Source organism: Hemicordylus capensis, chromosome 7, assembly GCF_027244095.1.
Source record: "Hemicordylus capensis ecotype Gifberg chromosome 7, rHemCap1.1.pri, whole genome shotgun sequence".
In the NCBI taxonomy this organism is placed as follows: Eukaryota; Metazoa; Chordata; class Lepidosauria; order Squamata; family Cordylidae; genus Hemicordylus; species Hemicordylus capensis.
The window spans coordinates 28,468,566-28,491,796 of NC_069663.1; the positions used below are offsets into that span (position 1 = coordinate 28,468,566).

General features: G+C 55.8%; 3 protein-coding genes and 1 non-coding gene across 9 annotated transcripts in view; 1 reads left to right on the forward strand and 3 right to left on the reverse strand.

Moving 5' to 3' along the window:
* Positions 1 to 2,949: 2,949 nt before the first annotated feature.
* LOC128333434 (U4 spliceosomal RNA) lies at positions 2,950 to 3,090 on the reverse strand. Its single transcript, XR_008310948.1, has one exon. It is a non-coding gene; the product is annotated as a U4 spliceosomal RNA (small nuclear RNA).
* An 828-nt stretch (positions 3,091 to 3,918) lies between these two features.
* SYCN (syncollin) lies at positions 3,919 to 6,065 on the forward strand. The gene has a single exon (XM_053268199.1). The coding sequence runs from the start codon at positions 5,128 to 5,130 to the stop codon at positions 5,524 to 5,526; it is 399 nt and encodes a 132-aa protein (XP_053124174.1). The 5' UTR covers positions 3,919 to 5,127; the 3' UTR covers positions 5,527 to 6,065.
* A 1,025-nt stretch (positions 6,066 to 7,090) lies between these two features.
* NCCRP1 (NCCRP1, F-box associated domain containing) lies at positions 7,091 to 12,694 on the reverse strand. Its single transcript, XM_053268198.1, has 6 exons — positions 12,332 to 12,694; positions 10,418 to 10,486; positions 9,972 to 10,059; positions 9,490 to 9,585; positions 8,356 to 8,497; positions 7,091 to 7,388 (listed from the first exon to the last, which is right to left on the reverse strand). Exons 1-6 carry the CDS (start codon positions 12,534 to 12,536, stop codon positions 7,248 to 7,250), a joined length of 741 nt encoding a protein of 246 aa, XP_053124173.1. The 5' UTR covers positions 12,537 to 12,694; the 3' UTR covers positions 7,091 to 7,247.
* Positions 12,695 to 14,688: 1,994 nt separating this feature from the next.
* The window catches only part of PAK4 (p21 (RAC1) activated kinase 4), a 54,164-nt gene continuing 45,621 nt past the window's right edge, over positions 14,689 to 23,231 (reverse strand). For all 6 annotated transcript variants that reach the window (XM_053267941.1, XM_053267944.1, XM_053267945.1 and 3 more), the window contains 5 exons: positions 22,998 to 23,131; positions 21,241 to 21,367; positions 20,021 to 20,146; positions 19,627 to 19,761; positions 14,689 to 19,106 (listed from right to left, as the gene is read on the reverse strand). In XM_053267941.1, coding sequence (XP_053123916.1) covers positions 18,951 to 19,106; positions 19,627 to 19,761; positions 20,021 to 20,146; positions 21,241 to 21,367; positions 22,998 to 23,131 — 678 coding nt within the window. In that variant the 3' untranslated portion in view covers positions 14,689 to 18,950. The remainder of the gene's footprint in view (positions 19,107 to 19,626; positions 19,762 to 20,020; positions 20,147 to 21,240; positions 21,368 to 22,997; positions 23,132 to 23,231) is intronic.

Below are 23,231 nucleotides of genomic sequence, written 5' to 3' on the forward strand. Positions count from 1 at the left end.
ATGTATCGAGTCAGACCCTTGGTCCATCGTACTGTCTACACAGACTGGCAGCGGCTTCTCCAAGGTTGCAGGCAGGAATCTCCCTCAGCCCTATCTTGGAGATGCTGCCAGGGAGGGGACTGGGGACCTTCTGCCCTACCCAGAGCAGCCCCATCCCTTAGGAGGAAGATCTTCCATTGCTCACACATATAGACTCCCATTCAAAAACAACCAGGGCAGACCCTGCATTGCAAAGGGGACAATTTATGCTTGCTACCACAAGACCAGCTCTCCTCCCTGGAGCACTGTACAGGATTGTACCCAGATTCCAAACTAAAACAACAGCCAGAGCTTAAGCCCGGCATCAAATATGAAGAGAAACAACATTAAAGGTGGAAGCAACAGACACAATCTACTGCTGCACTGTTAAAATCACAGGAAAACAGAACTGTTTTAACCTCGTGCCTAAAGCTGAACAGGGCTGGTGCAGGAAATCAACCATCCCTGGGAAGGGGCTTCCACACCACTACAGAAACCTACCCAGTAGCCAGACCCTGCTAGCCTTCAAAGGCAAGGTCAGCTGCAAGCTTGTCAGGTGGGGCATTTGAAGTCGCATAACTCGCATCTCCTCTGCAATGGAGGGGGTGCGTTCACAGATCAGCTAGATTTACCCCGAAGTCCCTGAGAGTTATCAGGAAGCAGTTCACACACAATTCGGGTTCTTCACTGTGCGTTAGAGTGTAGCCCAATTTATATGTGGGGTAAAAAAATCCACTCTTTGAGTCAGTTTGGGGGGACAACTTCACAGTTTGCAGTAGAGCCTCCCAGTAAACGGACGGTAAAGCCTGCGGTGTGTAAAAGCCCTGGAGAAGAGCCCCTGAAGATCTCAGCAGTTGGTTCACACAGGACAAGTAAGAGGTCCTTTAGACCAGGGCTCCCCAATATTGGAACCCCAGATGTTGTTGGACTACAACTCCCATCATCACCATCCACAATGGAAGATCATTGTGTATTATTATGTAGTTCAACATCATCTGGAGACTCCGGTCTGACACGCACATGCGCGCGCACACACACGGATTGGGGTTCTCTCTTAATCTGGGGGTTGGGGAAGGGAGAGAAAAGTGACATTTTCCTTCTGGGTGTTTCAGTTTCTGTGGCCTGTAGGATATAAAGAAGCAGGATTCTTTTCCTCCGCTCCATTCACGGAAAATAATTTGTGATTCAACCTTACTCACAGAGAGCCAAAAAACTGCTTAGCAGCAGCTCTCAAAGAAACAACTGAAGCTTGTCCAGAGACATAAAACTATTAGGTGGGAAATATGAAATGGGTGTATAAATGACCTCCCTTCACATCAGGATGCAAGAAACGAGGCCCTGCACGTTTCTGCCAAAGCGGGGCCAGCCACGTGCTGCGGCCAATGGTCCGAGGAGAGGAGAGACAAGGACCGAGGCCCTCGTCCACCCCCCCCACCCCCTCCCAATGCTGCCAATTTGCAAAGGGACACTGCTTTCCATCCACCCGTACCCCTCAACGGTGGCAAAACCTATTTGCTGATGACGGGTGAGAATTAGACTGCTGATGACAGGTGAGAATTAGACCGGCTGAAAGGTACAATGTTTAAGTAAGCATAATTGGCAAGGCAGTGAGAAAGGGGCTTTGCTGCAGCAGCCAGGCTGCCATCAGCAGCTGGGGAGAATAAAAGAGATGGGAATTAATTGAGGACCAAGGACTCCACTCTGGACGAGGGAAGAGGAGCGTGTGCTAATGGTTCACGTTAGTGTGATAATGCAGCCCGTTCAGCTGTGTCCGCTATTAAAAGCCTCGGTTTAGACTCTGCAAAAACCCTGGTGGGCAAAGGAGAATGAATCTGCAGATATATGCATGTCGGGGAGGGGGCAGGGACATTAGCTACTGCTTGATCAAACGGCTGCAAACATCAATCAATTAATCGATTCAGCAATTAATAACCCTTTTAATCCACCAAAAAGCCATTACCAATTAATCAGGCAATACAGTTTTGCATGTGTGTGTTTCCCCCCACCAAATTGCTTCTATTACAAAACTTGTCAAAGCTGCTGACCATCTTAGGAGAGGCATGCCTTCTCATTTTCATACTGGAGGGAATGCCTCTACTGAGATGAGATCAGCTGCAACACATAACACGCACTATCTGAAAGCAAGAGCTTGTTTTCGTCACAGCTTTTGCTCTAGTTATATGCAAATACTTGCAGTTTTAATTGCTTAATCCAAGAGTTCCCAGCCTTTTTAAGACACGTGTGCCCCTTTTATCACAACCTTCAGTACACACACACACACAAACACTTACAGTTACAAGACAGACCACTCCAGTCTCTGGCTTACAGCCCGACCAAGGTATTCATGAGTGCTCCCACTGAAACTAATGGGACACCTTTGCTTCTCCTATTAATTTCAACGGGAACAGGCAGTGCTAATTTTCTAAAGCCTATCAGTCAGGCTGAGGGGTGGGGTAGGCTGAGCTTCAGCAAGTAACCAGCCAATCAGGATCAGAGGAGGATGTCATCACACCCTATCCCTTCCACAGCTGCTTTTCTGCCCTCAGTAGCAACACCCCTTCTGTATTGTTTGTCCGTTGTCTGTTGTTCAGCAGTAGACTACTTCCACACATGGAGGCTCTATTTCAGAATATCACAGAACTCTTCCCACACAGCTACCGCTCAAAATTTGATTTAGGCATATCTTGTAAAGTAAAATACTCACAGTCTATGAGAACGCCATTTACTATGTGTAGATATCACAGGTGACCAACCTGAGACTCTGCAGGTGCCCTTGGACTACAACTCCCATCACCCCCAGCAGCAATGGATGAAAGCTCGCCGCTACATATCTCCCTCAGAAACTTATCATGATTCAAACACCTCTAAGAACAATGAAGAACGCAGGAAAAAAACGCAACTTACTCTAATTTTGGAACACGGAAAACTCAGTCTCCGTAGAGACTGTCAAAAATTGCCAATGCCGACTATATTTCAAGTCGTCATGGCGGGGTATTGGGAAAAGTTTTCAATTAGCAATAATCGCGCCTCGGATTAACCTCATTGGCTACGATACTGCCACTGCGCAAAGCTACCTGGCGGCTCGGCCGGCGCTGTGCTCCTCCCTTCGAAGGCTTTTCGCGGTGAGAGCGAGCTATCCCGGCCCCGCGCCTGAGAGCACGCGGAGGGGTTCGCAGTGCCCGAGCACCAAGGACTCCCTCCATGCGCGCCGCCAAGGAACTTCTCCAGAAGGAACCTGGGCCTCTTTCCCCGTAACTGGAGGCAACCAGGTCGCCGCAAAGGCTTCTGGGGGCCACATGCATATTAAGGGAGGGCGCATCCTCCGAAGCGGGGGCAGAGCCGGGGCGGGCTTGAAGGCATGACGCCACAGCGAGGGGCGGAGCGAGCGCCGACCGGGAATGAAGGCGCCGCGCGGCGGTGCAGCAGCCAAAGCCAATCCCGACGAAGAGAGCTCGCCTCCCTCCTTCTTTGGCCACGCCCTTTTTGCTTGGGGAGGGAAGGGGCCGCCCCGCCTCCTTTTTCCTATTTTCAAGCGGGGGGCGGAGCTTGGAGTTGCATTGCAACAAGTTGTTGGGTGCGGGGCGGGGTGCTGAGTGCCAGGCGCTGTACAGAAAGAAGCACAGGATCGTTTCCACATCCGGCCTTTCCTCCCCGGCCCCTGAGCAGCATGCAAAGTGCGTGGGGCTGGGCAGCCGCTTGAGCCCCGCGCAAGGCGGAGGCGGAGGCGGAGGTGCTGCTGCTGCCTGGAGCCCTTCGCTAGGGCAGGGAGGGGAGAGCGCCGCACACCCCCGGGGCCCGGAGGAGGAGACCCACACCGCAGCCGCCCATGTTTGCCAAACCTACAGGGCGGGCGGGGGGCGCTCCCAAGTGACCTTGGGTGCACCTGTGGGGGTGAGCCAACCGCTGGGAAGGGGGGGGCTGTCAGGCCCCCTGCCTGTCCCGTGTTTGCAGGAAGCCACCCACAGCCATTCAGCCTCGTACTTACTGCAGAGCCCGGAGGAGGGCGCGAGCTGGAGACCTGCAGATTCACCCTACAAAGGATGGGGGGGGGGAGGGAGGCGTCTGCCAAGAGAACCCCACAGCTGGGCAGTGGGAGCCAGGTCTCCCTTGGGACAGGCGCAGAAACGGGAACTGGAGCAACAGCAGAAGCGTTCCAACCTGGGAAGATTAGATACGGAAGACAAACGAGCCCGGGGTGGGGGCTTTCCTCCCTCCTTCAGCTGCTGGACAGGAGGAGAAGACAGAAATTCCTCCCTGTTGGTGCTCACTTAGTTAGACCCACAGCTAGACCTGGGTGATGAGAGTGGGAAACTGAGGCGTGCAAGGCCAAAGGATGGTGAGGGTGTGCTCCCAGGTAAGCTAGGAACATCGGAAGCTGCCTTCTACCCTTGGTCCCTCCCAGGTTGCAGGCCAGAGTCTCTCTCAGCCTCTCTTGGAGATGCTGCCAGGGAGGGAACTTGGAACCTTCTGCACTGAGCTATGACCCCATCCCCTCCAGGGGATATCTTACAGTGCTCCCACACATGTAGTCTCCCATTCAAATGCAAACCAGGGCAGACTCTGCTTAGCAAAGGGGACAATTCATGCTTGCTGCCACAAGACCAGCTCTCCGGTAGATCAGCAACCAATCAACAGGGAGCCAGTTCTTCCTTGTGGAAGGGTAAGGGAGAGGCACGGAGGGCCAGGCCGTTGGAGATCCTGCTGTCCAAAGGGCAGTGAGGTCCAGCAGTTGGAAGGAGAGAGGCTTTGATAAAGGGCTATCAGCTTCAAGGTACAGAGAGAGTCAGGACTCCTTGCTCCAGCAAAAAGCCATGATTTTTTAACATGCAAAATGCGCTTCTTGCCTTGAATTCAGCCTACCTGTTTCTCTCTCAGTGGACGAGCCTTATCAGCTCCTGACGTGCACACAGCCGGCTGCCTCTTTCCCACCGTTATCTCCCTCCCTCCTGCCTCTTTCCCACCGCTATCTCCCTCCCAGTCCTTGGAGTCCAGCCCAGGCTCCGGCTGCCAGCCACGGCTCCCGCCCTGCCCAGGTGAGAGCCGCTCTATATAAGCGGGGCTGCCCTCCGAGGGCTCCCAGAGTCTGCTTTCTCTGCCGTATCTACTGAGATGAAGGCCGCGCACAGCCTCCTCCTCCTCCCGCTGCTCTTCGCCCTGGCCTGGGCCCAGTGCCCGGCCCCGGCGGAGCTGAAGGGCGTCAACGGCACCAAGATCTGTGCCCAGCTCTACACCGACGACAGCCCCTACTACGACCAGTGCTGCGCAGGGCGCGTCCTCGTGGTGCTGCCCGGTGAGGACCAGCCCTACATGCCGACGGCTTTCAACAACAAGGTCTCCTCCTTGGTGGTGGCGACGAGATGCGAGCTCAGCGTCTGGTCCAAGAAGGCCAAAGCGGGCAACACGCGCAAGTTCAAGCCGGGGGCGTTTCCCCGGCTCCAGGAGTACAAAAGGGGGCTCTTCGGCGACTGGGATGACGCCATCTCGGCCTATTACTGCAAGTGCACTTGAGGCGACTCAGCCGGAGAAGGGCGAGACGAGGAGGGAGCCTGCCTCGGCGGCTCACAGAAGCCCCTGCCCACGTGACCCACCCCCCACGCTGCCCGGCCCCCCCCCCGTGTCTCCACTGTGACTGCAACGTTCACATGAGATGTGGCTCGCCAACCTCCAGCTTGCAACGGCAGAGGATTCATCCAAACGCCCCACAAACCAGAGAGCGAGATTGCCGTGGACCGCAGCCACCGCCGCCAAAAGTGTGTTTATTTTCCCGAACAACAATGGCAAATTAATCTACTCAATCATGAGCTGGGAGTTTCCACCGCTTTGAAGAGCTCCATGTTCGTCACCTTGCTTGAAAGATGTCGCTCCCTCTGATGCTTTCAGATCTCCTGCGTTCTGCCTCAGTCTCCGCGTTTCCGAGACAGGCCTTCCATCTTCAAGACCATCCCCTCCTTGTGGCTTCCTTGAGATGTGCTCTGCGGCAAGCCCTCCTCCGTCTCATCTTGGCTATTATTGTGCTTTGCCACGATAAACATAATTAAAAGCAAAGGAACACAGCTTTCGAAACGTGTCGGGTGTTTTTTGGCGGGGGGGGAGGTTGTAGCTCAAGGTCAGCGAATGATGGGTAGCTTTTATTTGTGCCTCTTGTAGACGCTTAATTGGAAAGAGCGTTCAGCAGCCCGAGAGCAGAATACAATAGTCCCCACCAAGCAGATTGTTTTCAATTGACTGTCTACCTTCCTTAGAGGCCTCTCTAAACTTGGCAGGACCACATTGGCGGCGGGGGGGGGGGGGGCGGTGGAACTGCAGAGTATCACTTCAGCCACGGACTCCACAGCCCACAAATCTGTTCGGAACATCAGATCAGCCCCGGAACACGGGGAGCAAAACACAAAGAAGGGCACCTCTGAGCATCCGCAGAGTTGGTCCTGTGTGCTAAGGGGCCATAGCTCTGGTAGAGGTTCTGCTTGGCACGCAGAAGGTCCCAGGTTCAATCTCCAGGTAGGGCTGGGAGAGGCTCCTGCCTGAAGCCTTGGAGAGCTGCTGCCAGTCAGTGTAGACAAGACTGAGCGAGGTGGACGGAGGGTCTGGCTCAGCAGGAGGCAGCTTCCTAGGTTCCTAACCCCAGGCAGCTCGAAGGCACTGCAGGCAAAGTAGCCAGGTGGATGCTGCCCCCACCCCCAAACACTACCCAAGATATAGCTTCCCATATAGAACTGAAAAGGTACCCTCACAGAAAGCCCCCTGCAGAGAAGATCAGCTTCACCACTGCAGTGGCCTGGGGAAGGGGTGGAGGGACGGGACAGGCTGCCTTCTTAGACGCGGGTACTAGGGATACAGCCTACTGAAGACACCATGACTTGCTCCTGAGTAAGCATGCAGAGGCGTAGAGTGGGAGACATGCAAAGGGCAGACCTCTCTTCCCAAGAAGTCCTGCTGGTAGTTGGAGCGTCAGGTACGTTAAAGGACTTCCTCCAGGGAAAGCCCCCTGCACCTACTCGCAGCCCCATTTCGGCACAAAGTAACTTTGAACAGGAGCAGAGCGCCTTTTTACATACACACAACACCACAATGCTAAGGGTTCTGTCTCCTTTTAATCAATACACAAGCAGCCCCCATTCAAGGGCTGGTCTCTCTCCTCCTCTAGGATCCGGGTGAGGGGCAGATGGCCCCTGCACCCTTGGGCCCAGCCCCACCCCCCAAAACTCCAGACGTCACCATGCCGAGCACTGTCAGTCCCGCAGCTGCACAGAGACGCTGCTGTCTGTTGCTCTCGTCCAGAGGAACCCAGCTGGCGTCTCGACTCCTTTGGTCTTGTGCTGGAAGTGGATATAGCGGACACCTGGACCGTAGTGCTTGAAAAGGTGAGAAACCTTGAAAGAGACCCGGGAGAGAAAAGGGGTCTCAGTCCATGAGGTAGAACCACAGAGCTGTGGCACTGGAGGGCATAGGGCACCCCAGAGAGCCTCTAGTCTGACCCCATCTCCTTTCCAGCACAGATAAAGTGATTTCCTAGCAGCCACCAGGGTGGCTCAGTCAACCAATCTGGCTTTAGGAACATAGGAAGCTGCAATATACTGAGTCAGACCCTTAGTCTATCTAGCTCAGTATTGTCTTCACAGATTGGCAGCAGCTTCTCCCAGGTTGTAGGCAGGAATCTCTCTCAGCCCTATCTTGGAGATGCCGCCAGGGAGAGGACTTGGAACCTTCTGCTCTTCCCCGAGGGGCTCCATCCCCTGAGAGGAATATCTTCCAGTGCTGCTCACACTTCTAGTCTCCCATTCATATGCAACCAGGGAGGACCCTGCTTAGCTAAGGGGACACGTCATGCTTGCGACCACAAGACCAGCTCTCTTTGCACCTGGGTTTGTTCTATTCAGCCACACCCTCTGTTTCCACATCTGAAATATAGCAACAGCAGCAACTTGTGCTGCAAAAAATGGTTGGTAGCCATTACTGTTTGCTGCACCTCCCAAACATTTCAGCAAAGGCTAAGTTTGCCTATGGCATTCTCTGCCACTGGATGTGGTGATGGCCACCAGATTGGATGGCTTTCAAAGGGGTTTAGACAAATTCATGGTGTTCAGGTCTCTCATGGCTACTAATCTGGGTGGCTACAGGCTGCCTCCAGGCTCCGAGGCAGGGGAGCAACAGCAGGAGGGGGGGGGCATGCCTACATCTCTTGCCTGCGGGCTTCCCAGAGGCATCTGGGAAACAGAATGCTAGGGAGGCCTTGTTGGGCCTGATCCAGCAGGGCTCTTGGGCTCTGTTTCTGATACCAACATCTCGGCCGTCTACCACAATCAATAATAATAGCAACTCCTAAAACCCAGTCCTTACGTGGAACCAGTTCTTGTTCTTCAAATCTTGCTCGTGTTCACGTGCCACGTGGTGAAATTCACCAATTACCAGGGTCCCGTCGGCTCCCAGCAGCTGGACGTGAAGCTCGTAAACGGAGCTGGCCAGTTTGCTGTGCTCATACCTGGAGAGAGAAAGGACTCCTTGCAGCTGCAGAGTGGCCCAGGAGGGCCTTGGGGGCACCCCAAGACCTCAGAGGAGGGGTCAGGCTTCTAGGGCATTTTTCTTCTTCTTCCCCTGTACAATAGTGCAGGGGTTCTCAACATGGGTCCCCGTATGGTGTCGGACTACAACTCCCACCATCCCCAGTGATGGCCGGGGATGATGGCAGTTGTGATCCAAAGTAGTCTGGGGACCCAAGGTTGAGAAGCCCTGCACAAGTGAGGACACAAGACTCTCTAACTGGACAACTGCTGCCCTCCAGTGGTACACAGGAGCATTTCCTCTTAATAGTCACTTTTCTGTCTGAATATTTGCAGGGGGAGCACATTCAAGAAGCAGAATCCTAGACTATGGAAACAGTCAGAACTCATGTAAGCTAACCTGCCTTCTTCCCTGCCACTGAGAGAGGCGCTGTGTGTGTGTGTGTGTGTGTGTGTGTGTGTGTGTGTGTGTGTGTAGAGGGGGAAATTGACACATCACTCAAATTTGTAAGCCAGAGGTTGCAAACAAAGCTCTGGAATCATATAGCCCTGGGTTCCCCAGAAGTCATTGGGTGCCAGCTCCCCTCTTCCCCAGGTAGAGCTGTGCGGGGCTGCACAGCGCTACCTGATGAATGGCCAGCTTGCAGGCAGCATGGCCCTCGTCGACACTGGGGCAGGGCAGCAGAGCCAGCAGAAACCGGAACTGTTGGGAACCAGAGGCAGTTGTGCCGCAGATGGCGCCTCCTTGGTTCATTAGGACGAGCTGCTCCTGGGTTGGAGGGATGGGCTTCCAGAGCAGGTGGTGTGCTTGCTAGGCAGCTGTGAGCCTTGGCAGCCCTCTCGTTCCGCACATCCAAATTGTGCGTTGAGAATACGGATTCCCTTCCGGTGCGCTGTGCCCACCCAGGCCAGTGAGGAACAGGGACCCCGTGCCAGGAAAGCCAGCCGCCCCCAGCCCCCGCTTCACACTGACCAGTCCATGACGGTGATGTTGGGTTGGTACAAATCCAGCAACGCCTCCCAGAGACCTTCAGCCAGGAGATCCACGCGCTGCTCCTTGACACGCCAGCTAGGAAGGGCGAGAGTTTCAAAGGCAGTGCGTCAAGCAGGCCAAAGGGCCGGAGAGCTGGTCTGCTGGTAGCCAGCATGAATGGCCCCCTTTGCTCAGCAGGGTCTGGCCTGGTTTGCATTTTGATGGGAGACTACATGTGAGCACTGCCAGATCTTCCCCTGAGGGGATATGGGGGTCATAGAGCATCTGCCTGCTTGCCTCTCCAGATAGACTCCTGCCTGCAGCCTTGGAGAAGCCGCTGCCAGTCTGTGTAGGCAATACTGAGCCAGATGGACCAGTGGTCTGACTCAGTATATGGCAGCTTCCCATGTTCCAAAAGAGGGAGACAGCTGCTCAGGGGTTGCATCGGCCACTCAGGAGTCCATCTCTAGGCACCCACTCACCTATAGCGTGGAGAGGCCAAGCTTAGGGGGTCTTGCTTGCTGTCCTCAGGGATGGGCTCGATGCTTATTTGCCAGCCTTTGAAGTTGCCTGTGAGGAAATGGGAAGTTATCCCAAAGAAAGAAAGAAAATGTTCATCAGGAAGGTTGCCAACACCTGCATGCCAAAATCTTGCCATCTTGAGTTAAGTCCCCCTGAGCATATACAGAGGACTTCCCTTAGGGGCACTCTGCACGGACTCTGACCTACATCCTTCTTTGAAAGTGCTGTTTCTCTTAGAGGAAGAAACTCTTTGCACATGCTCAAAAGGCCACTCCACTTGAGGGAGGCCAGCATCTTCTTTAAACCTGAAGTTGCAAACACCAGCTAGTTCTCTGCTTGCCAGGTGATGCCTTCGGACACTTTCTACTGCTTATAGGTCCATCCGCTCCACTTTTATGCCACTCACCTTGGGGGTCCAGAGGCACCTGGGATGCACTGGGTGGGCAGGGTGGGGCTGCTTCATAAATGTTCACACCTGTACCAAGGAAGGGGAAGAAGGAGCAATGGGAGTGAATGGGATCTCTCCCGATTCCCTTTAACACCCTGCCCAACCGACTGACTCTCTGATCTTCCCTCCAACTGCCTCAGTTTCCTCCTGGAAGTGGACTGGGTGAAAGGAATCGGGGCCAGATGGGGGAGAGAGAGAGAGAGGAGCAACCACCTCATTTGGCTGGCGCGCATGCACACACACACACACACCCCATGAGTCACTATTGCCCGGTGCTCTGGGCAAGGAAACCTGCAGAACCCCTCCAGGCATTTCTTTGCCTTTGTCTTCTGTGCCAACGAGTTGAGACAGGCTCCTGAGCTGCCCTGCCTTGCCCTGCAGTCTCCTTAAACCACGACTCCCTTGCGGCTAAGCTGCTGTGGGTGTCCTCCTGAACAGAAAGGAGGCATCTCCACTAATCCAGTGGCCTTTGAGTAGTCAGGAAGACAACCGTATTCCAGACCAGAGGTGCTCCTGGGTAGTTTTGGAGCCTGGACCTAAAGGCTTTTGGAGGCCCCCCACCCAGTATTTTAAACACATTTTTTAACATGACCACACCACTCGGGAGAGACTAAGAAGGATTGGGGGGTGGGGGGGGCTCTAGACTTTGGCCCAGAAGTCCAGGGGGAAGAGCGCCCCTGTTCCAGACCCACCAACCACCCTTCTGCCTCTCCTAGGTTCATCTGCATGCTCTCAGTTGGCTGGGAAGATTCTAAAGACAGCCCTAGACAAGCAGCTCATCCATATGGGCAGACCTCTCACCAGTCGCCTCTTACTCATTGGCTGCATTCCTGTGACATCATGGAATGCCCACAACAGTTCCAGTGGCTCAAGTGTAAAGCTTCAGCAAAGGAGGTTGGAGCAGCTAGGACTTTCTTGAAATGTCCGGAGGCATCACAGAAGCACAGCCGCTGGCTTGGATGTCTAAGCTCAGCTCAAGATTTTGAGGGGTTGAAGACCATGTCTGGGGTCTTGGTCGTCTGATGAGAAGATGGGATTTCCTGTCCACAGGAGCCTGGTGCCTACCCCTTGCAAGCCAAGGCTTTGCGAATGATATTTGAAACAGAACTGGAAGCTAACCCGCATCGACACCAGGACATCTCTTGACTTCCACCCTCCCAGGTCCCATCCGGTTTGCTGTCTTACATAGGCAGCCAGAGAGTGCCAACAACCTGTACCCAGAGGTGCACCCCCCAAGTTAAGCATTCTCATCCTCCTACCCACCCCACCATGACACTCACAGTATTTTCCATACATGGGTTCTTGAGGGCACATCAGCAACTGAACTCACATGAATGTAGGAATCGAAAGCAGGTACACGTATGCAAACATGCACAAGCAGAAACATTTCAGCACGCAACTTAACGCATTCCTGCCCCACAGATTTCTCCCCTCACGCCCTGCTCTGTCTCCAAAGCAGAAGTCCCGCTCAGCCGCCCGCTGCAGTTTGGGCCAGCACCTGGCACGGCGACCACACCACCCAGCACAGAGGGGGATTGGGGCAAAGGGGGTTGGGGCGGGAGCCCCCCAGGGGGTGTGGAGGCCCTGCACTTCGACCTGCACCCTCCTCGACCTCCTGAGAGAGACAGCGGCACCCAGTTCTTGCAGAGATCCAGCTCTGCTTGAGCCTGTTCTCCGTCTCCACAGCAGGACAGTCTGGGCCTCTCGAGTGGCCAGAAATCCCCCCGCATCAGACTCTTCTCTCAGGGGGCTGCTGCCACTGGGGATGGGGCTGCTGCTGCGGGTGGGAGCTCAGCAACCTCTGGAGGAGGAGGAGGACCAGCACAGGCTGGCAGCCCCTGCTCCAGGAGCCGGCAGCAGGGAGGGCCCTACCTTCGGGGTTGGGGCTCTGCAGGAGGTTCCTCTCGAAGGGCTTCTTCAGGGCCCCCAGGCGGAGGAGGCGCTTCCCATCGGGGTCCTCCTCGGGGGGCAGCGGGACCCCCCTCCGGCGCAGTCCCCACCGCTCCTCAAAGCGCTGCCGCCAGTCGGGCTCCGCTTCCGCGGGCGGGGAGGGCGGCTGCGGTGGCTGCGAGGCCATCCTGGGGCGGCCGGGCGGGCGATGTGGACGGGGCGGAAGAGGGAGTTCCTCTCTGCTCGACTTGCCGGAGGCGGCGGCGGCGGCGGCGGCACCTTTTCCGACGGGGAGGGAGGGGCCGCCCAGGCAGCATTGGGCAGTTGCAGCTCAGCGCGGGGGGGCAGGCGGGGCGGGGGTTGGAGAAGGCGTCTGCAGGTTGCGCACATTCTCCAGAAACCATTTGCGCAGGAACTGAAATCCCGGGAACTCCACGCTTCACTGGATCCATGCACAGCGCCCTGGAGAGCAATTGCAGCGGCACAGAAGGCACTCTAGGCATGCTCAAGAGCACCCTTGTCTTCAACATCTCTCCACCGATTGCTTAAGGCAGCAGTGTATCCAGAGGACACCTTGAACACAGCCTGCTCAACATGAGGCAAGAGGACTGCCCCCCACCCCGGATGGCAAAGGCAGAAGGGATTGCTGGGGTGCAGACACTCCACCCCATAGAAGCCTCTGTCCCCCGTCCCCGCCCCCCTCGTGCTTGGGACCCCAACTTATCCAAGGTGGCTCTGGCCTCCCAGCACATCACCACCACTAATTATAACTTGGAAATCTTTAAGACCTGGGCGGAGAGCTTTGCGGTGTGGTGCTTGTCTCCCACACAAGTCTGCAAGGTAGGACTGTCCCTATTTTATAGACAGGAGGGAAGGAGACCCCCAGCCAAGTTGCATTATGCCTGAGGGAAACCACTGGCTTGGGTGGCCTTAAAAGGGACTTGGACAAATCTAGAACTATTGGCCAAAAAGCAGCGGAACGGAGCCTCCATTGGCGAGGAGAGTCTACCACCGTGGACCAACAGGGAAGTGCCCCCATTGTGGGCTTCCTTGAGGCATCCGACTGGCCCCTGTGAGGAGCAGCAGGACACAGGAGGAGAGGGAAGTGCCGAGATCTGACCCAACGGAGCTCTTCTCAAGGAAGAGCAGAATCCTGGCCCTGCCCTTCACAGCTGAACAGAAGAGGGGATATTGGCAGGTGCCGTTTGTCACACGAGGCTGGGAGAAGTCTGCCAAAATTCTCCCTCGACACCTGGATGGCCCGCTCAGCCAGTCTCCTTTGGGGTGCTATTGTGAGGACACCCCCCGCCCCCGCCCACACCGCCCTTTCTGCATTCCAGGGGAAGCTGCAGGGAGGCGGCTTCTTGGCAAACAGGTTCCGCAGGCCTCCGCAGCTGCTCTGGCCACCCCCCAGCAGGAAGCATCGTCCCAGCACAGAAGGAACCACCAGATCCAGCCCAGAGCCCAGCACGGATCTCCCTACACCCCGCCCCACCTTCCTCTCCTCGAGGAAGCTCATCCCCCCGCCCCCCTGTAAAGTGACAACCTGCTCCTTGGCTGAGAGGTGGGAGGGCCAGGTACCTACTTCCTTGTTTCACCTGCCTGCCTGCCGGAGCAGAGCAGAGCCCCATGAGAGGCGAGGCTGCACCTGGGAGCTGGCAGCATTTTGCCCAGGAGGAGAGCTTCCACCCTGCAAAGAGGGAGCTTTTTTCCTGAAAAGCAGTGAAACCAAATGGACTGAGCAAGAGGAAACGACATCTTGGTTCTGCATACAAGAAGGGACTGCTCAGTGTGTGCGTGGCTCTCGCCTTATCAGAGCAGATGCTCCTTTGGCTGTTCAAGCTCCTGCTACCAATATAAAGTGTGGGGTGGAACACCTTTTGTACCGAAAGCACTATTCAAATGTGTGTTTGAGTGGTTAGGAGCGATGATGTGGAGGTTTATGGTCATTTGCTGGGATCTGTAAATGTGTGATGTAATCGCTCATGTTAACCATACCACATTCGTTTGCAGACCGCCACTGTGCAAGTATTTCAAGGCAAGCCTAGAGCAAAGGGAAGAGGGCCCTAGTGGTCATCTCTGCACCCCCAGTGAAAAGAGTCTTGCTACACTTCTGCATGAGATTCTACTGTGTAGCTCAGCTTTTCAAACATGTGTATACACACACAGAGCGCAAGGTAAGCCTCCAAAAACATGAGCATTAGTTAAACATAAAGGAAAGAAAACACACCTTTGTAATTGTAAAACTAGAACTTTTGACTATTTAAAACTGTCACCCAAGTTAACACCACATCTGAAAAAGAAAAACACGAAGAAACCCACAGCCAGATCTCACCACATGAAATCCATGTTCTTTATACAATACATCTCATGGCTGAACCGTCACTAGAATTCATCACAGCAGTCTGTCAGAAACAGATTTAAAAAAATCATCCCAACACAAAATACTGTTGTGTGTTACAAAAAAATTACAATATAAATAACTTCTCTTTTAAAAAAAGGTAACAAAAACCCACAAAATGAATCAGTAGTAGTTCTCGTAGTGGGGGGGGGGGGGGGAGAGGAGAGAATCTCCCCTTCACGTCAAGCCTCCCCTTATACAAAAGTCATCAAGCTACAGGCAGGCTGGATGGATGGAGGGGGAAGGGGCTTGGAGGCCAGTTCTGTGGGCCAGCAGAAGGTGGGCTGCTGGACCTGTCGTCAGAATCCCAATGGTACATCGCAGGAAGTCAGGGTGGGGTGGGGAGTAGTGTGGTGGCAGCCAGGTTCTGTAGCCTGTGGGAAGTGTAATCCGTGTAGAAACCCTGTGGCCAGCCCAGCACCCAGAGCGCTTGAAAGCACGACAGACTGGAAATCTTTCCCCCTGAAGAAGTAGTGTTTTTGCATCCTTTGTTAGTGCTGTAAAGAAAGTTGTCTGCTGTTGTGAGGCGGTGGTGGGGACGATTCCTGAAGGAAGGGCAGCAGCTGGCTGTCAGAGAAGGGAAGAGGCGAGGTAGCCAGCCAGCCCACCCTCTCTTCCACAAGAAACGGTTTAGAGGCGAGTTGCCAGAAGCAGAAACAAGAAGAGACTGGCTCAGATTTAAAGCTGTGATCTGGTTTTAAAAACTGTCCTCAGATGTGGGACAATCCAACCTTTTAGAAGAAGGCGGCTGGATCCTCCCTGGTTTCAACGGTGAAGGTCAAGAGCGCCAGCGAGAGCATGAGGAACGGAGCCCAACTGTTGGAAGGAAGCCGAGTCTCCCAAGGGAGATTTCAAGGGCCTGAAGACCTCTCGGTTCTGAGGCTCAACTGGGGAACAGCCAAGAAGCCCCAGATGCTAGCCGACTCCACGGCCGAGCCAGCAGGCTGGCCGGCCCACAAGAGCAGAGTTGTAGCTGCAGGCTCAAGAGCACCGCCTCTGCAGGCAGCCCAAGCAGGCGCTGGGAGGAGAGAGCAGGCCAGGGAGAGTCCCAGGCTGGCAGGCGGCAAGCAAAGGTGCCCTCCGGAGCTGGAAAGAGGCCTCACCGTCCCCCGTGAGGGAGAGGAGAAGCAGAAAACCACCCTGCCCACCCCCGGCCAGAAGAGGCAGAGGCCAGACCTTTGCCAGGAGGCCATGGGGGCGATGTTTCCAATGGGGAGAGGGCAGCTCCGGAGCACAGCAGTAGCCTCTCCCCAGAGCTTCACTAGAAGATTCGGAAGAGGTATATGCACACAATGGGGTTTACTGGCCATCAGCAGTGGGTGGGGGAGCAAAGCGCACAGCCCTTTCGGCAGCCCTGCATGGGCTTGGCCGGGGGCTCCTAGTGCGACCGTGTGGCTGGGGGTGAGGGGAGTGACGGTGCCACCACATCTGGGGACCCCCAAGCCGGGGCACCCCCGAGCCAGACACTCCCCAAACCAAGAGTCACAAATACACCAGCAAGCACCTGGTTTTCATCCGTGAGAGATGCGAAGTGGAACCCAAGGGGTGGGGTGGGGGGTTCTTTGGATGGATGGTTCCTTCTCTGAGAAGGAAACAAATGATGGACAAGAAGCTTAGCAAGGAAGCTGGCAGCGGCTGGGAGGCCACAGGGAGGGCACCTGCAGGGACCCTACCCTCATCGCTTGAGCCCCAGAGGGGACTTGGAGGTGCTTCCCCAGCTCACAACAGCTGCAACTAGGTGGGAGGGGTAAGATATGCCTGTGAGGATCTAAAAACCAGGTGGGGAGAGGGAATCCTCAAACGTTCTAAAAAACAAAACCCTTTCCCAATAACTCTGCATGCAGAAAAGCCCGCACTGTACAGCATGCAAGGGAAAGCCAAGCGGGACATGACGGATGCCACTGGAGGTGCCTCTTTTCACCCCTGTGGCTGACAAGACAACCCCCACCCCCTGCAAATCGGGTGCCAGGCCAGCTCCTGAAGCCTCCTTGGCCCCCCCGGAGCCGGCTTCCAAATGCTCAGAGCAGCATGGCACCTTTGCCACCCTGCTGGCCTGCAGGCTTCCCTGACCTCAGGGGGAGATGGAAGGCAGGCCGGGGTTGCTGACCTCCCCCGGCCCCCAAGCTGGCAGGCAGAGTCCCCCCCAGACCGCTCTGCCTCTGCCTCTCTCGTGACAAGGGATGCTGCAGGCACATGTTGGTGCCGGGGGGGGAGCTCCCATCTTTGCAGCACCCCAGCAGCCAAGGCAGGCCCCCAAAGAGGATCTCTTCGGCACACAGCTTTGGGGAAGAGCCGTCATGGCTGGAGATGCAAGAACTGCCCCCAGCCTTTCCCGCAAAGGAGCAGGTGCACACCAGCCCTCCAGCCCAGCAATCGGCACAGGACCCAGCTGCTGCCATCCCTCTCCCCAGGGGCCGGGCCAGGGCACCCCACCGCGCCCAAGACATTCAAGGCCCGAGGCCAGTCATGGGCTTGTCTCTCTCCCTCTCCCCTGCCCACTGGGATGCCAAGATTGCTTTCCACCCTAAGCTCAAGGCTGGGTGTACTGGGGATGGGGTCAAGGTCTGAAGACGGCACCAGTACGGCCGGCAAGCAGCCCCTTGCCACCTCCAGTACTGCAGCAGGGAGACGAAGTCCTTCCCCATCTCCCCAACTGCGAGCCAGCAAGAGCCCCCCCCCCCCCCCGGCATGCCATTTTCACGATGCACTTAATGACACTTTCATCAAGATGACTCAAATCCTCCTCCTGAGAAATCCTTGTGGAATACAGGCCTGAAAAGTTCTCAGCTAGCAAGAGGGCAGGATTGCTCCTGGGAAGAGCAGCAGCTACAATGCAAAGCCAGGCGGAGAGCGCAGCAGGCAGAAGCCAGGGAGGGAGGGGCCAGCAGGCACAGACAGGCCTCTGTCTGTGAGGGATTGAGGGGCAGCTAGCAACCCAGCCCTCCCTGGGCTTAGGCAGAATGCAAGTTGGCTCTGCTTCCTCCAGAGATCAAGGCCTGTGATTAAGAGCAGCCTTCCCTGGCCAGGATCACCCAAGGCTCTTACCTGAGCTGCAAGCAATGGCGGGGGGGGGCACGTGCCTGTCTGTGGCACAGCCTGGAGGAGCACCACCTTGCCATGGGTTCCCAGACACGCCATGTGGAAGCTCAGAGGGGAGGGCTCTGTTGCTTGACAGAGGTCCCACCCCCTGCAAACCCCTACCCACCCACACGCCCATCCTGAGGTTTGCTTCCTTTCTGGCAGGAGGGGATTTTCTCCCCAGAGCAGAACAGCGGCGGCCCATAAAGCCCAGCCTGCAGCCTCACCGCAGAGGGCGGGAGGCATGCAAGATGTTGTGTGAAGAACAGGAGAGAAGCAGGGAGAGTTGGAAAGGGAGCCCAGCCCGACATCTGGCTGTGAAGAGCAGGGAGGAAGGTTCTACAGAGTGGCGTCTCTTCTGTCTGTCCTGAGAAACTAACTTGTTTCTTTCCCTTCCCCACCAATATGAGCAGCATCAGTGGCGGGGTGCATTTCCCTCTGAGATGAGTTCAGCTCTGGGGGAGAACACTCTACTGTCCTTCCCAAGTTCCTGCAGACTTAGTCATAAGAGGGGAGGCTTTTGTCCTCCCCGCCCCTCCCAGCCCTAGCCTGCTCAGACCTCACAAAGCTGGGAGGAAGGAGAGAGCAAACAAATGGCTCCTTGGAAGTCCCAGATGAGATGAACTGGGTTTTGGCCCACCCTTCTTCCCATCCCAGATTTGCGATTCAAAACAACTAAAGGAGCGATCACAAATGTTGAGTTGTTTTTTTAAAAAAGTCCCCCCCCCGACCCAAGTCTGACCCCCCACTCTGACTCAGTAGTACAGAAAGGTGGTGCAGACAGAGCGTGTCCCCACCAGAGATGGGAGAGCGGCAGCAGCAGGCGGGTGGGCCGGCCTCCAGTTCCAGGATCTGCTACTCCAGTGTCATCAGGAGGCAAAGAGGTGTCTTCAGGCGAGGCCAGCCCTTGGGGGTGGGCAGTCCCAAGAGGCGCCCCTCGCCAAGGTCTTCTTGCCTGCATCATCGTCCAGAGGAAATGAGAGAGGTCAGTCCCCCAGGGAGAGGGAGGTGCTACAGAGCCCCCATCGGCGTGGGCCAGCTGCCTGGGGCGGGGGGACTGGCCGGGGACGGAGGAGGATTCCTCTCTCTCTTTGGTAAGGCGTCCCGGTCCTTTTGCCTCTTTCATCTCATCCTGTTCTGTCTCATTAGGGGCACGATGCAGGAGGGGGGTCCGGCTTTCCCCAAGAAAGGGTGCTTCAGGAGTTCGTTGGCTGTGGCTCTCTGGGCAGGGTCTCTGACCAGCAAGCGGTCAAGGAAGCCCTTCAGGGAAGGAGAAACCTGCAGAGAGAAAGAGAGACACAGTGAGGGGGTGGGGTGGGGTGGGGGCTGCTTTCCCACATGCAGCTGCACACAGCAGAGGATCTTCCACCCTGGCATTCATTTGAGCAGCCACCACGATGAGGCACGACAGGTGAAAGAGGGAAGGGAGGAGGAAGCGTGTAGCTCCTGAGGAGGGGGCGACACAAGGCCCCAGTGGCAGGGGCCCCCAAGCAAAGCTCACGGCATGGGCTGGGCCCTCCCACTCAGCAGCACACGCACCTTAGGCCTGAGATGTCACTGAGGCAACCTCACTTGCAATATCCAATTTGTTTCAACAGCTGATCTGCTTGGGGTTCTTCAAAACACTCCCACCCACCCTGCTCTTTGGGGAATTTTTTTAAAAATTATTTATTATTATTCTTTTAAACCAAGTTGGCCATTTCCTCCTGCCTTGAGGCCAGCCACTGAATGCCTGTCCCACTGTGACGACTCCAGGCTGGGGAAACCAGAGCTCCCAGGAGGGCAGCCAGCCTCTTACCTTGTGTACATTTTTAAGTTTGGGGGGCAGGTTGTCCCGGATCATCTTCATTGCCTTGAGAGGGGGCTCGTTGAAATAGGGGGGCTCCCCATCAACCATCTCGATCACCATCACGCCAAGGGACCAGATGTCCACCTGCAATACAAAGGCCAGCCAAAAGTCACCCCTGAGGGAGGGGCCCGTCAGCAGCAAGCAGCAGCCGCTGGGTGCCCTTTGCCTGGCCACTCCCAGGCCCATGTGCCCCCAGGAAGGGAGCCGGTCTGCAAGAAGGATGCTCTCCTGTGCTGCTGGTTCTGCTGCCAGCAGTTTCTCTTCCCATGAGGTTTGGGTTTTATGGCAGGGGTGCGCCCTTCCAGATCCCAAAGGCCCGCACGTCTGCCTGGTGCCCTCTTACCTCTGGTCCATATGGCAATCGGGAGATGAGCTCTGGGGCCATCCAGTAAGGGGTCCCCACCAGGGACTTGCGCCGGGGCACCTCCTTGTTCACTTGTGCACAGAACCCAAAGTCGGACAGTTTGACCTGCGAGGACGCCAGGAGAGGAAAATGTGGCTGGTGGTGGAAGACACACATCAACAATGGCCCAGGCCCCAAAGCCGGGGTGGCCAGCCGCCTATTGTGGCTGGTGGTGATGGGAGTGGTAGTCTCACAGCGGCTGCAGGGCCTCTAGAGCAGGCCTGCTCAACTTCAGCACCCCCTGCCTCAGCTGTTTTTAGACAACTCCCATAGTCCCCAGCCACAGCGGCCAATAACCAGGGATTCTGGGAGTTGTAGGCCAACATCTGCAGGAGGGCCGAAGTGGAGCAGCCCTGCTCTAGAGGCTGGCCACCTCTAGGATCAGTCAGAGTAGGAAGGGTTTCTGGGAGGTTGTCCAGTCCAACCTCCTGCTCAGTGCAGTAAAAGACGAGAGGATTTTGCTTTTCCGGGCTGGGTTGGAAAATGTAATTTTTCTAGTCCTGCCACTGCAAGGCAGCTACTAAAACCCCCCAACACGTTACATATGAAGGTGTGCAGTGGCTTCATCCAGAGTTGTATCTACTCTGACTGGTGGCAACCCTACAAGGGCTCAAGCTGGGATCTTTCCCTGCCTGGCTGCCCAAGGCCATTTTAACAGGAGAACCTGGGGATTGAACCTGGGACCCTGAACACTCTACCACGAAACCAACAGCTTCATTCCAGAGCTCGTTCCAAGCATATTTTCTATAAGCTGAATCCTTATTTCTTAGCCCCCACCCCGGAGGGAAATGGAACCAGATACCTCAAATGCAACAGTTTGGATCAAAACCAAACATACATTACTAGCCAACTCCCAGCCCCACCCACAATTTGCTGCAGTTGGGGATGCTGGTGGGCGGGGGGTGGGCAGGGTGTGTGTGTGCTCAGCAACATCTGGGGAGCACTATGGGATGCCATTGCTCTGGGCCTTCCAGGCTGCGGCTGCACACAGTGCTATCCAAACAGGCTTCTGATCGTCCAGCCAACACCAACCAAGAGACACCCCTCAAGAGGGTGCTGCAGGCAGAAGTGATCTCAACAAAAGGTGGCCACGGATGGCACAGGCCACCCTCCCAGCCAGACAGGGAGAAACTGCCGGGTTCCTCAAGCTCACAACTTACCCGGCCATCATGTGTGAGCAAAATGGAGTCACTCTTGATATCTCGATGGATGACGCCCTGAGCATGAAGGACGGAAAGTGCCTTCAGGACAGACAGACAGACAGCTGCAATCTGCTCTTCGTTCATCCTGAAAACACATTAAGGAACATGGCACTTGTCACACACCCCTCTTCCATAAATACGTAAAAGCCGTTCTGCCGAAGCAGACCAAGGGTCCATCTAGTCCAGCGTCCCCTCCCCACAGTAGCCAACTGGATGTCTCCCCCAAGGAAACCCACAATCAGGGCACATGGCTGAAGCCCCTCTCGTGGTGCTTGTCCTCCACATCTGGAGTGCCATGATATACTGCCCTTGAATGGGGAGGTTCCAAAGCAAACCTCCACACAAACTGCTACATTTTCATTAAAAATCTTATGGCTTTTAAAACTATGAAAGAAATGAGGAAAGACATTGCAGGGCAGGGGAAACAGAAAGAATAGAAAAGGTCATCAGCTTAGAAAAAACTAGGATTTCAATATCGCGCGCGTGTGTGTGTGTGTGTGTGTGTGTATGTGAGAGAGAGAGAGAAGAGAGAGAGAGAGAGAGAGAACACGAACGCCCCAAAGTGGAGATTCTGAGCTCATTCCAGAGCAGTAGCTGCCCATCCTAATGGGCCAGGGGGACGCCAAAGGAGGCACAGCTGCCTCTGCTTCCCAGCAGCAACTCAGGTTTCTCTCCTGCCCTGCCCGAGATCCACACTGCCTGCAGGCTGACCATTCATCGGGTAGAGCTGTGCCCAAGAGCCACACTGTCTGCAGGCTGACCATGCAGTTCTACCTGATGAATGGCCAGCCTTCAGGCAGTGCGAGAGAGAGAGAGGGGGGGGGAGACTCTCAGAAAGGGGAAGCACTTGCACCTCCTTTGGCGCACCCCCCCCCCCCCGGACCGGGTTCACTTCTGCCCAGGAGCAAGCGTCTGGTGTGGTCTTTGCTTTCCTCACACAGGACAACCGATCTTACAGAGCTACAAGAGGCAGAGGGGCTGCATACCGCACACACTCTGGGCTATCCTGAATCTCCGGTCAGCCAATCTCACTGGATGACCCTCAAGTCTTTGTGTAGGAAGACAAGTCTCTGCCATGTGAAGAGGTGGAGTGGAAACACACACTCTGGAAAACCAGAGACCCTGTTCTTGAAGCCGGGGGGGGGGGGGGTCAGGAAGCAGAATGCTACTCCCCCCAAAACCCCTTCATGCTTCTTCTGTCCTAGAGGACTTGTGGGCTCCCCACCCCACCCATTCCCCATGACAGGGAGCCAGGAGGGGGCCTGGTTTCTGCCCTCCCGAGAAGCGGCATGGCCTGTAAGCCTAGTACTGGTAGGAGGAGCTTGCTCCAGGCTGCCGGAGGACCACCTCTGAAGCTCTGCTCCAAGGAGAGGATTTCAGCAGCCTCCGATCCCTTGCTCAGAGCTGGGCACCCGGGGCTGTCTTTGATGTCAAGAGGCAGGGTCAGGCCACAGCGGAGGAGAGTTTAAGGAGAAAAACCTCCCTCCTCCCTGCAGCCCTTTCCCCTAAAGGCCTTTACATCTACACAAACATGTTCCCGACTCTTTTGGGGAGCAGAGGCTCACCCCGACAGCCACGAGAGAGCGAGTTCTCGGGCCAGAGCCTTCAGCTGTGGGCACAAGGCCAGGGCATTCAGTACGGAAAAGGCAGGTTTCCCCCCAGGTGGGCTGCTGCTCTCGCTAGAGAAGGGCCACGTTTCTGCCACGCCTCCCTACCTGGTGTGCGTCACGATGTCGGTCAACGCGCCTCCCTCGAGGAACTCCATGACGACCCACAGCTCGTCGCCCACCAGGTAGCTGTTGTACATCTCCACCACATTCTCATGTTGATAGTCCCTCATGATCACCACCTGGAAGGGGAGGAAGTGCCCAGCGCCAGTGAGGCCAAGCCAAGTGGCAGGAAGCGTTGCTGGGTCCCACGAGACAGAAGGGACACAGCACCCAACAGAG